Raw genomic sequence first — 12,545 nt, 5'->3', positions numbered from 1 at the left:
AGTTAGTATTGGTGCCTTTGACTCATCTTAGTTTGTCTGCATGTAGTTATTACCAGTTCCTGAAGAATGACCATTTCAAAGATTACCATAAGTAAGCAAAAGGTCTTCAGTCACACTGCTTGGCTTTACTTCCTTACTTTACCCTTTCTTACTGTTGTGACGTTTGGCAAGTTAGTTTCTGTACTTCCTGTTTGTTTATTGTTTTCCTTTTATTGGTGATAATAACAGTCTCTGTCTCCTAGGATCTCCTAGGTTTTTGTGAAGATTGAGTTAAGTGATTAAAGATCTCAACATGTTGTTAACATTTATTGAACTCTCAGTGAATTTGCTGAGATGAAGAACATTTGCTAGAGTTTTATATACACATCAACTCTTTTTGCTTTAGTAATTTTTTGTTGGTTTGTTTGTTTTTGAGATAGAGTCTCGCTCTGTTGCCCAGGCTGGAGTGCAGTGGCGCAATCTTGGCTCATTGCAACCTCTGCCTCCTGGGTTCAAGCAATTCTCTTGCCTCAACCACCCGAGTAGCTGGGATTACAAGTGTGCGCCACCACACTGAGCTAATTTTTGTATTTTTGGTAGAGACAGGGTTTCACCATGTTGGCCAGCTGTTCTCAAATTCCTGGCCTCAAGTGATCCACCCGCCTTGGCCTCCCAATGTGTTGGGATTACAGGCGTGAGCCACTGCGCCCTGCCTTGCTTTAGTAATTTTTTTTGTACTTGGGAAAACCTACTTAGAGTAATCCACATTTTTAGAATGTTTATCTGTTTTATTCCATTTCATTAATTCAGCTTTCATTTCTAATCTAGATTCACACATTTTTTTCAGGAGGCTCATAAGTAGTAGAGGTGGTATCGTGGCTATGTTATTAGGATTTTTGCTTTTCTTTGTAGTATGTAATAACTCTGTTGTCACAATTGCATACTTCCTCTTTCCCGTAACACCAAACCTTCTCCTTCTACAGTCTCTCTGATTTCAATAAATGGCTTCAATAGGCCAGAAAGCTTGGAGTCTTCTTTTGGTACCTGATTTTAAAATTACAGTAGGCCACCTTATCCAAGCGATGTGGTAGACCTTTGATATCTACTGTAGGATCATATGAATTTGTATCTATTTTGAATCATGATATTTTCTTTATAAATTCTTAATTTGAACTTTATTGTAAAGAAATGGAAAATTCTGAACTTCTTAATAACTAAATCTTTACAAATTGTTTTTCAAAAACTTTGAAATACTAGTGTGGTTTTGTATACTATCTAAAAATGCCATTTTACTTTGTGTTTGGCCAAAAAGTGATCCTGTGTCTGAAATGATAAAATCATCTTAAAATTTAAAAAATAATTAGCATTACATTAATGTTTTCTTTTTCTTTTGTTTTCTTAGCTTCTTAATGAAGAGGATAACTCGGAATTATCGGCCATAGAGCAGCCATCTACTTCAAACCCAGCACCGCAGATTGTGCAGGCTGCCTCTTCAGCACCAGCACTTGAAACTGACTCTTCCCCTCCACCATATAGTAGTATTACTGTGGAAGTACCTACAACTTCAGGTATGAAACAGCTAGTAATGTTTTTATTAGTTCTTGTTTTTTTGACATTTTGGTTTTGTGTACTTATCAAGTCTGTTAATGGACTTACAAACATATATGCACATGGATATTTATATATGTGTATGCATACTGTGTGCACATATAAATATACAAATGTATACACATGTGTGTGTGTATATATGTGTACATACTTATATAGCCATAAAACAAGATAATGATGAGTGTGAGTGAGAATGTGGTATGTGTGACTATAGGTGAAGGATGTACATAGTGTTATCCCATACATATGATAGTTCTTGAATACAAGTCAGTAATTCCTGTTTGCTGCTGTTCATCTTATTCAGGTCACTCTAAAGAACTAATCTGATTTTCTGACTACAATTTTTATTTCCTAAGCAATGATAAATTATTCAGTTTGATCACTTCTGTATACCAGTGTGATTTTGTATACTATCTGATGATTGTTTAATTTTGTATGTGATTATAACTTCTCTAGTCTAATAATTTCTAAATAAATTCTAAATAACTTCTCTAAATATTTTGTATACTCATTATGAAAAAATTTCATTTTAAAAATCAGTTACTGGAAAACATTTTAACAGAAAAAATTTTTCACTAGAACTTTTCATCTTATTCTGTAGTTAACATCATCTACTGCTCTCAAATTAATGCCAACTTTCTCTGGTTACCGTTTTTACATTTGGAATGTGTAAATTCAGTATTTCTTCTACCAAATTCATTTACTTTTTTTGTGTAGTTACTGAAAATCATTTTTTCATGGTGTCCTCACTAATGAAATTAATACATGCTTACTCCTTTTATTTGTATAAAATGTTTATTTGATGAATATGCTTGCTCATTGCCCAGTTTTATGCACAGTTTTTATGTTGATAACAATTTTGTCTTTAAGATTTAACAGCTAGTTTGATGCCTGTTAAAATTTATTATATGCCAAATACTTCTTCAATATTTTACAAATTTTCACAATGTAATAATAAGACTTTGCTACCTTAGATTTAAAAAATTAATTTGACTGTAATTTTGAAGAAAGAAAATGAGTTGTTTTCCCACTGATGTTTGTCTGAGTAATGAAAGATGCTATGAATGATTTTAAGAGTGAAATTGTGATCCCTTTGTTGTGACTACCATTGCTATTGCTGTGTAACAAACTACCCGAAATGTAATAGAGTAAAATATCGATCATTTATTACTGTTAATTCTTACTGTTCTGGGCATGGACTGGGTTGAACTATGCTATTCTCTTCTAGAGTCTTATGTGACTGTTGTCTGATGGTGGCTGGGGTTGGAATGATCTCAAAAGAGATCATTCCTTTTTCACATGTTTGGTGGTTTATACTGGCTTCAGCTAGGACCACAGCTGGGGCTACTGGCCAAGACAGTTAAATGTGGCTTCTTATTGTGGCTTACACTTCCTCGGTAGATGGTGGCTGGGTTCCAAGAACAAGCATTCTGAGAGAAAGTCAGATGGAAGCTGTATCACCTGTTATGATACTGTCTCAAATGTCACATGGTATTACTTCTGCCATATTTGGTTGTTAGAAATGAGTCACTAAGTTTAGTCCTTATTCAAGAGGAGAGGAATTCATCTCTACTTCTTGATGAGAGGAGTTTTAAAGAACTTGAAGACTAACTTTTAAAATTGTCACAATTGCATACTTACTCTTCCCTGTAGCACCAAACCTTCTCCTTCCACAGTCTCTCCTATTTTAATAAATGGCTTCAGTATGCCAGAAACCTTGGAGTCTTATTTTGGTACCTGATTTAAAAATTACAGCAAGCCCCCTTATCCAAGGGAGATGTGTTCTCAGAACCCCAGTGGATGCCTAGAACTACAGCTAGCACTGAGCCCTATAAATACTGTGTTTTTTCTATACATACTGTTTTTTCTTTGTTTTTGTTTTTGTTTTTTTGAGATGGAGTTTCGCTCTTGTTGCCCAGACTGGAGTGAAATGGCGTGATCTTGACTCACTGCAACCTTCACCTCCCGGGTTCAAGCAATTCTCCCCCCTCAGCCTCCCAAGTAGCTGGGATTACAGGCATGTGCCACCACACCTGGCTAATTTTGTAATTTTAGTAGAGACGGCATTTCACCATGTTGGTCAGGCTGGTCTCGAACTCCTGACCTCGGGTGATCTGCCTGCCTCGGCCTCCCAAAGTGCTGGGATTATAGACATGAACCACCGTGCTGGCCCATACTGTGTTTTTTTTTAATACATATATACTTATGATAAAGTTTAATGTATAAATTAGCCACAGTAAGAGATTAACAACAACTAATAATAAGCTAGAACAGTTATGGCAATATACTGTAATAAAAGTTGTGTGAATGTAGTCCCTCTTTCTCTCTCTTGGAATACCCATTCTTCTTCATGTGATGGTATGAGATGATAAAATGCTTATGTGATGAGATGAAGTGAGGTGAATGACATAGGCATTGTGATGTAGTGTTAGGCTACTATTCACCTTCTGATGATATGTCGGAAGGGGGATTGTCTACTTCAGGTGATCCTGGACTGCAAAACCATCACGATGTCGATGAGTGAGGATCCTTGATAATTGAAGGTTATTTTGCTGAAACCTTTTGGAAGAACGTTGTAACTGGAAGTTGTTGTCTCTTTTTTATTAACTTGTTGAAGTGTTGCTGCAGAGGTTGTAGTGCTTCAGTGATTATTTGGGTGACTTTGATACTATGTCCCATTAAGGATCATATTCTATAATTTTGACATTTAATGTCTGTGCAATTTGTAACACTTCAGCAAATTTTGGTAATGGCCACATTACTGATTTTGCTTTATTTTATTCTTCGTCTTCCTCTTCCTCTGTAGATGACTCTAACTCTTCCATGGCCTCATTTATTAACACTTCTTGATGGCCTTCAGTTATGACCTTCTACTTCTTCATCAAGCATATTGGCAAATCCTTCTCTACCAACTTGTCATGCTGTGTGATTTTCCTGACTTCTCCATTGATCCCCAAGAAGCCTTTAAAATCATTCATAACTACTCTAACCATTCTTCAAGGCGACATCTACAGTTTCTGGTTTTAATTCATCAGTTGCAGCTTTGATGAATATTACTGCATCAGCAATAGTGATTTCCAGCACCGTATTATGTCCATGTTAGGGTCTGCATCAATTGCTGATCAAATGTGATTAAATACTAGGCAAGTATATGTGGCCTTGACAGACCAGATGATGCACTGGGCAAGGGACTGAAGCAATTAGGTTATACTTGGAGGTCAAAATAAAACCTCGACATTTTCATTTTCATAGCAAACAGATTCAGGATGGTCAGCTGCATTGTCTGTTATTAATAGGGCTTTAAATTTCAACTTGTCTTCTTTCAAGTAGTTTTTCACTTCGGGGATGAAGCATTGGTGGAACCATTCCATGAACAAGATAGCTGTCACCCATACTTTCTAATTATGTGGCCAGAATTTGGGCAGATAATTTTTAATTTTTTCTTTGAGGGCACATGGATTCTTCACTTTGTACAGTATACCTGGCTCTGTCATATGCCCTGCAGTGTCACCACACGGTAGCTGAGTTAATCTGTCCTTCCATGTTTTATGCCTTAATGCCTTCTTTGTACTTTGATAAATGTCAGTTCTGTCAGGCATCTTCTCCCAGAAGAGCCCAGTTTCATCGCAATTGAAAGCTTGTTTGGATGGTATCCTTTCTCCTTAACAGCTTCTTCAACTCTGCCAGAAATGCGACAGCAGCTTCTTCATTAGTAGACACAGACTCTCCCGTAATTTTTTATTTTTTAGTCCAAACCTAATCCTCAATCTGTGTGAAAATTCCTTATTTACAGTAAATGGCTCAGTGTCTCTGGTTTCAGGAGATTCCTTGCTGAAATCTTCGTATAGGCTCAGTGCCTTCTGGTGCAACACATTGCCGTCAATCGGAACATGTTTCTGCTTGTGTCCTTCACATACAAATTAATTCCTCTTCCATCTTAACTAAGCACTTATCACACACTGTGGCCAAAACTTTTGCAGTTGGGGATGTGACAGCAAAACTAACACAAATTTCTTTTTCCTTCACAATTTCACAGATAGAAGATTCGTTTTTACTGTAGATCTTAGCAACCTCAGCCTACTATTTTTTTTTCTTTATCAAGGCAAGAACTTTCACTTTTTCACTTAAAGGTAGCATTTTATGGCTCTGTTTGGCATATCTGAATTGCCAGCATCTCTACTCTTGTGTTTTGGAGCCATTATTAAGTAAAATAGAGTTACTTGAACACATATACTGCAATACTTCAATCGTAGATTTGATAACATAGAGTTGCTAAATGACTGATGGGTGGGTAGTGTTGACAGCATGTATACACTGGACAAAGGCATGATTCACATCCTGGCCAGGACACAGTGAGTTGGTGTGAGATTTTATCATGATATTCAGAACAACGCACACTTTAAAACTTATGAGTTGTTTATTTCTACAGTTTTCTATTGAATATTTCTGGATTGCAGTTGACCTTGGGGTCACTGAAACTGTGGAAAGCAAAACCATGCCTAAGGTAGAACTATTGTATATGGTTTTTCTCTTTTAATTTTTGATGAAATGAAATATATTATTATATGTCTTTAAGCTAGTCCATCTCCATGTTCTGAAATACACAGTTTTCATGCCATGTTCTAGTCTCTTCTGGATTTAGATTTGTGAATATTTTAAAGTTTTTACAATATTAGTGAGATCTATAATTTTATGCTCTTAGCAGATGGAGAGAAGAGGTGGAGCTGCTAAAACTTCAGACAGGAGATGCTGGTAGTTTGGACTAGAGTGCTGGTGGTGAAGAGTATGTGGATTCAAGCAATATGTGGGAAGTAAAAATCAATGCCTTGGTGACAGATTGGATCAGGATGAGGGAGAAGGGTTTAAGAATGATGCCCAAGTATCACTGAAAAGGAACAGGTTTGGGATGAAGATCAAAATGTTATTTTTTGGCCATGTTGAATTTTAGGGGCCTTTGAGAACTAAAGAGGAGATAGCAAATAGGCAGTCAAGTGATAACAAATAGACCCACATCAAATAAACCTGAAATTCAGAGGAGAGGTTTGGGCTAGAAATAAATGTTGCAAATCAACTGTGTGTAGTTGGTAGTTGAATTCTTAATCCATGAATGAAATAGCAAGGGAGAGAGTAGAGAGGAGGAAGAAGTTGTCTATGTTGAGGAACTACAACATTTAACAGTGAGTAGGGGAAGATTAGCAGATCAGCAAAAGAGAAGCGGGAGAGGTATGAGAAACACCAAGATAGAGTCATCTAAGGACCTTCAGGAGAATGAAGTTAGATAAAGGGTAACAGGAGAACCTTGAAGACTAGCAACACAAGTAAAGAAGAACTATTAGGCAGGTAGGAGAGGACTCTGAAAAGAATATTCTAGAAGCCAAGAGAGGAGAGAATTTTAAAAAGAAGTGGCTGGTCAAGAATTTAAAAAGATTATACCTAGCACTTACTGTGTGCTTACTGCATACCTGCCCTTTCTCCAAGTTCTTAGGTATATAGCTCATCTGATTTTCCAGCCATCCTGAGTAAATCACATCTGTAAAATGAGGTTCATTTTACAGAGGAGAAACCAGTCATGGAAAATTAAATAACTTGCTCGTGTTCACATAGCTTCTCAGTGGTAAAGACAGAATTCGAACTCAGATGTATATAATTCTAAAGTCCACAGTCATGTTTTATAATTGCAGTGTCCTATGATTTTGGCTATTTGAAGGTCATTGGTGAGTTTTGCCATAATGGTTTCTTTGGAGTGTTTCGAATAGAAACCTAGCATATAATGGGAAAAAAAGCACACAGGTAGGGAGGAAGCGAAGACAGCAAGTGACTTTAATAACTAACAAATGGAAGCATCACACATGCTCAAAATAGGGAATCATTAAATACATTTTCAAATAATATTATATTTAAATATTTCATAACCATTAAAATTAGATTTTTTGAAGACCATTTACTGATATCACATACTTTGAAACAGCAAATTTAAAAAGTAGAATATAAAATGACATATATGATGTGATCCCTATTATTTAAGAAATAGATGAACATTTCCATGTAAAGGAAATTCCAAGATATGTTAAAAATAATCACTTAGTCTGGATGGTATAGTAATTGGATTGTTTTCGCTTTCTTTAAAGAGATATGGTCACATGCTGCGTAACAACATCTTGGTCAGTGACAGACTGCATGTACAATGGTGCCGAAAAATTTCCGTCACCTAATGACGTGGTAGCTGTCGTAAGGTTGCACTACTCAGTGTTTGTGGCAGTGTTGGTGTAAACAAATCCACTCCACTGTCAGTTGTGTATAAGTCTAACACAATTATGTACATTTTATAATACTTGATAATGGTAATGACTGTATTACTGATTTGTATATTTATTAATCTTAATAATTATTTTAGAGTGTATTCCTTCTACTTATAAAAAACACATTAACTGTAAAACAGCCTCAGGCAGATCTTTTCAGGAGGTATTCCAGAAGGCGTTTGTTGTCATAGGAGATGACAGCTCCATGTGTGTTATTGCCCCGATAACCTTCCAGTGGGACAAATGTGGAGGTGGAAGACAATGATATTGATGATCCTGACCATGTGTAGGCCTAAGCTAATGTGTGTGTTTGTGTTGCAGTTTTTAACAAAAAAACTAGCCATGCATGGTGGCACATCCCTATAATCCCAGGGCTTTGGGAGGCTGAGGTGGGAGGATCACAGCCTAGGAGTTTGAGACCAGCCTGGGCAACTTGGGGAAACCCTCTCTCAACAAAAAATACAAAAATTATTTAGGTGTGGCAGTGCACACCTGTAGTCCCAGCTACTTGGGAGACTGAGGTGAGGGAATTGATTGAGCCTGGGAAGTTGAGGCTGAAGTGAGCCGTGTGCCACTGCACTCCAGCCTGGGTGACTGAGTGGGACCTTGTCTCAAAAAAAAAAAAAAAAAAGAGTTTAAAAAGTTTAAAAAATTTAAAAAATAGAAAAAAGATCGTGGAGTAAGGATATAAAGAAGAAAATATTTTTGTACACTGTACAGTGTGTTTGTGTTTTAAGCTGTGTTCTTATAAAAGAATCACAAAGTTAAATTTAAAAGTTTATAAAGTAAAAATACAGAAAGCTGAGATTTATTATTGGAGGAAGAAAAATATTTTAAAATAAATCTAGGGTAGCCTAGGTGTACAGTGTTTCTAAAGTCTGTGGTAGTGTATGGTAGTGTCCTAGGCCTTCACGTTCACTCGTCACTCACTCACTGACTCACCCAGAGCAACTTCCAGTCTTCTAAGCTCCATTCATTGTAGGGGCCCTATCCAGGTAGGCCACTTTTTAATATTTTAGAACATATTTTTACTGTACTTTTTCTATGTTTAGATGTATTTATATAACACAGATACTTAACATTGTGTTGCAGTTGCCTAGAGTATTCAGTACAGTAACATGCTGTACAGGCTTGTAGTCTGAGCAATAGGCTATATGCCATATAGCCTAGTTGTGTAGTAGGCTCTACACTCTAGGTTTATGTAAGAACACTCTATGATGTTCCACAAAGACTAAATTGCTTAACACATGTCTCAGAATATATCCGTGTTAGTAAGTGATACATGACTGTATTTTAAACATGAACTGTGCTAGATTTTGCAGAGATTATATTCTCCATTAGGTCACTTTTTGGCTAGTTTTTAATAGATCTGAGCAACGTAAATAATAATACATGACATTTGTGTAATGCTTCACAGTTTACAGAGTCCTCTTGAATACCCTTCTATTTTATCCCGTAATAGCAAGTAATAGCCCTGCTGCGTCAGTTTTATGGATGAGAAAGTGGAGCTTTATAGTGCTTAAGTGATTAACTTGAGGTCACACAACTTCTAAGAGGAGGATTTGGAGCTGGAGCTCGCCAGACTTTAAATCCTTTTGTTGAGAACCACTCTCTTAAAAGGGTAGAGAACAATAAGTAAAATTTAAAAGTGAAAATTAAAGCTGTAGCAATTGAGTTTTCCTACCCAACTTTCATCTATTAGTGGTAGGGATTTTTTTTCCTGTCTCGAGTATTAAAACCTTTCAAAAATTTACATCCTTGTTATTATGAAAGATCACATCTCCTTGGATAATGTGTGCCATTGTTCCAGTTTTTAAAATTTATAGTTTTAATGTTACTGCCTTAAAATTTGTAAACATCATTTTTACTTAGATTTTGCTTCTACTCTTTCAGAACTAAAGAAATCTGTTTACTTGACCACTTATGTTTTTACATTCTGATAATAAATCTTTTCTAAGAATTTGACTCTTGTCTCTTGTGTTTGATAACATTCAGTATTACACTGCTAGTACCAATTCCATGTGATTAGATTAAAAATGACCTAACTTCAGGTCCTTAGCTCTTATAGACAGCACTAAAAATTGTTTTAAGACCTATATGCATGAAAATACGGTAGAAGTATTGCTAGAATAAAATGTGTTTTTAGGTTGGAAATGCAAGAAATTCTGTTAGAGAAAATTGTAAACAAATGTAAAAAAATAAAAGCATACTTCAGAAATATTGCTGGTTCATTTTCAGACTACTGGAGTAAAGCGAATATCTCAGTAAAGAGAGTCATATGAATTTTTTGGTTTCCCAGTGCATACAAAAGTTAATGTTTACACTGTACTCTTAAGGGTGCAGTAACATTGTGTTTAAAAAATGTACATATCTTAATTTAAAACTTTACTGCTAAAAGATGCTAATGATCATCAGAGCTTCAGTGAGTCATAATCTTTTTCCTGGTGGAAGAGCTTGCCTCAATGTTGATGGCTACTGACTGATCAGGGTGGTGGTTGCTGAATGTTGGGGTGGCTATGGCAGTTTCTTTTCTTTTTTTAGAGACAGGATTCAGTGGCGCTATCATAGCTCACTGTAGTCTTGGACTCCTGGGCTCAAGCAATACTCCTGCCTGGGCCTCCTGAGTACTACAGGGACAGCCATTTAAAAAAAAAAAATTAATATTTTTAAAGATGGAGTCTCCCCACGTTGCCCAGGCAGGTCTCAAACTCCTGGCCTCAAGTGATCCTTTTGCCTCAGCTTCCCGAGTAGCTGGGATTACAGGTGCCAGCTACTGTGCCCAGCTCCAACTGTGGCAATTTGTTAAAATAAGACAGCAATGAAGTTTGCTACACCAATTGACTCTTTGTTTTACGAAAGAATTATCTATAGCGTGCAGTGCTGTTTATGGCATTTTACCCACACTAGGATTTCTTCCAAAACTAGAGTCAGTTCTCTCAAACCCTGCCACTGCTTTGTCAGTTAAACTTATGTAATCTAAGTCCTTTTTTGTCACTTCAACAATGTTCACAGCATCTTCACTAAGAGTATCTCCCATCTCAAGAAATCACTTTCTTTGCTTATCCATAAGAAGCAACTTTTCATCCATTCAAGTTTTACCATGAGATTGCAGCAATTCAGTCACATTTGCAGGCCTCACTTCTGGTTCTACTTCTCTTGCTATTTCTCCCACATCTGCAGTTACTTTCTCCACTGAAGTCTTAAACCCCTCAGTCATCTGTGAGGGTTCATATCAACTTCTTCCAGCTCCTGTTAATATTCGTATTTTGACCTTCTCCCGTGATCCTGAATGTTTTTAATGGGATCTCGAATAGTGACTCCTTTCCAGAAGGTTTTCAGTTTACTTTGTCCAGATCCATCAGAGAAATCACTATCTATGGCAGCAATTGTCTTATGAAATATAGCCGTAAAATCATAAGACTTGAAAGAATGACCCTTTGATCCATGGGCTGCAGAATGGATGTTGTGTTAGTAGGTATGAAAACAACATTAATCTTCTTGTACATCTCCTTCAGAGGTCTTGAGTGACCAGGTGCATTGTCAGTGAGCAGTAATATTTTGAAAGACATCTTTTTTTCCTGAACTTTCAACAATGGACTTAAAACATTCAGTAAACCGTGCTGTAAACAGGTGTGCTGTCATCAGACTTTGTTGTTCCATTTATGGAGCACAGAGTAGACTGAGCATAATTCTTAAGGGCTCTATGATCTTCAGAATGGTAAATGAGCATTGGCTTCAACTTAAAGTTCCCAGCTGAATTAACTCGTTACAAGAGAGTCAGCCTGTCCTTTGAAGCTTTGAAACCAGGAATTGACTCCTCTCTAGCTATCAAAGTCCTAGAAGGCATCTTCCAGTAGAAAGCTGTGTCATCTACATTGGAAATCTGTTGTTTACCATAGCCACCTTCATCAACGATCTTAGCTAGATCTTCTGCATAATTTGCTGCAGCTTCTACGTCAGCACTTGCTGCTTCATGTTGCACTTTTATGAAGATGGCTTCTTTGATGTAGCCTCATAAACCAACCTCTGCCAGCGGCCAACTTTTCTTCTTTACCTTCCTCACTTCTCTCAGTCTTCATAGTATTGAAGAGAGTTAGCACGTTGCTCTGAACCAGGCTTTGGCATATAGGAATGTTGTGACTGGTTTGATCTTCTAACTGGAACTAGAATTTTCTCCATATCAGCAATAAAGTAGTTTCTCTTTACTCATGTGTTCACTGTAGTAGCACTTTTAATTGCCTTCAGGAACTTTTCCTTTGCATTCATAACTTGGCTGTTTGGAGCAAGGGGTCTGGCTTTCAGTGTATCTTGGCTTTTGACATGCCATCCTTGGTAGGCTTAATTATTTCTAGCTTTTGAATTAGAGTGAGAGACGTGACAAAACACGTACAGTGTTTATTAATTAGGTTTCCTGTGTTCTATGGGCACAGTTTGTGGTGCCCCAAAACAATTACAATAGTGGCATCAAAGATCACTGATCACAGATCACCATAAAAGATATAATAATAACACTGGAAACATTTGAAATGTTGCTAGAAGTACTAAAATAGGACAGACACACAAAGTGAGCACATGCTCTTGGAAAAATGGTGCTATTGACATTCGATAGGTTGTCGATTCAATGCGGAATTGCCACACACCTTCAGTTTGTAAGAAATA

General features: G+C 36.8%; 1 protein-coding gene across 1 annotated transcript in view; it reads left to right on the top strand.

Moving 5' to 3' along the window:
* Positions 1-12,545, top strand: part of NDFIP2 (Nedd4 family interacting protein 2) — a 74,315-nt gene that overhangs the window by 37,526 nt on the left and 24,244 nt on the right. Inside the window, exon 2 of the mRNA XM_033177454.1 lies at positions 1,382-1,547. Within this exon, the coding sequence (XP_033033345.1) occupies positions 1,382-1,547 (166 nt within the window). The remainder of the gene's footprint in view (positions 1-1,381; positions 1,548-12,545) is intronic.

This window comes from Trachypithecus francoisi, unplaced genomic scaffold, assembly GCF_009764315.1.
Source record: "Trachypithecus francoisi isolate TF-2019V2 unplaced genomic scaffold, Tfra_2.0 Lachesis_group18, whole genome shotgun sequence".
Taxonomy (NCBI): Eukaryota; Metazoa; Chordata; class Mammalia; order Primates; family Cercopithecidae; genus Trachypithecus; species Trachypithecus francoisi.
Note: the sequence above shows the minus strand (reverse complement) of the source record. Positions and strands in the feature narration are given on the sequence as shown.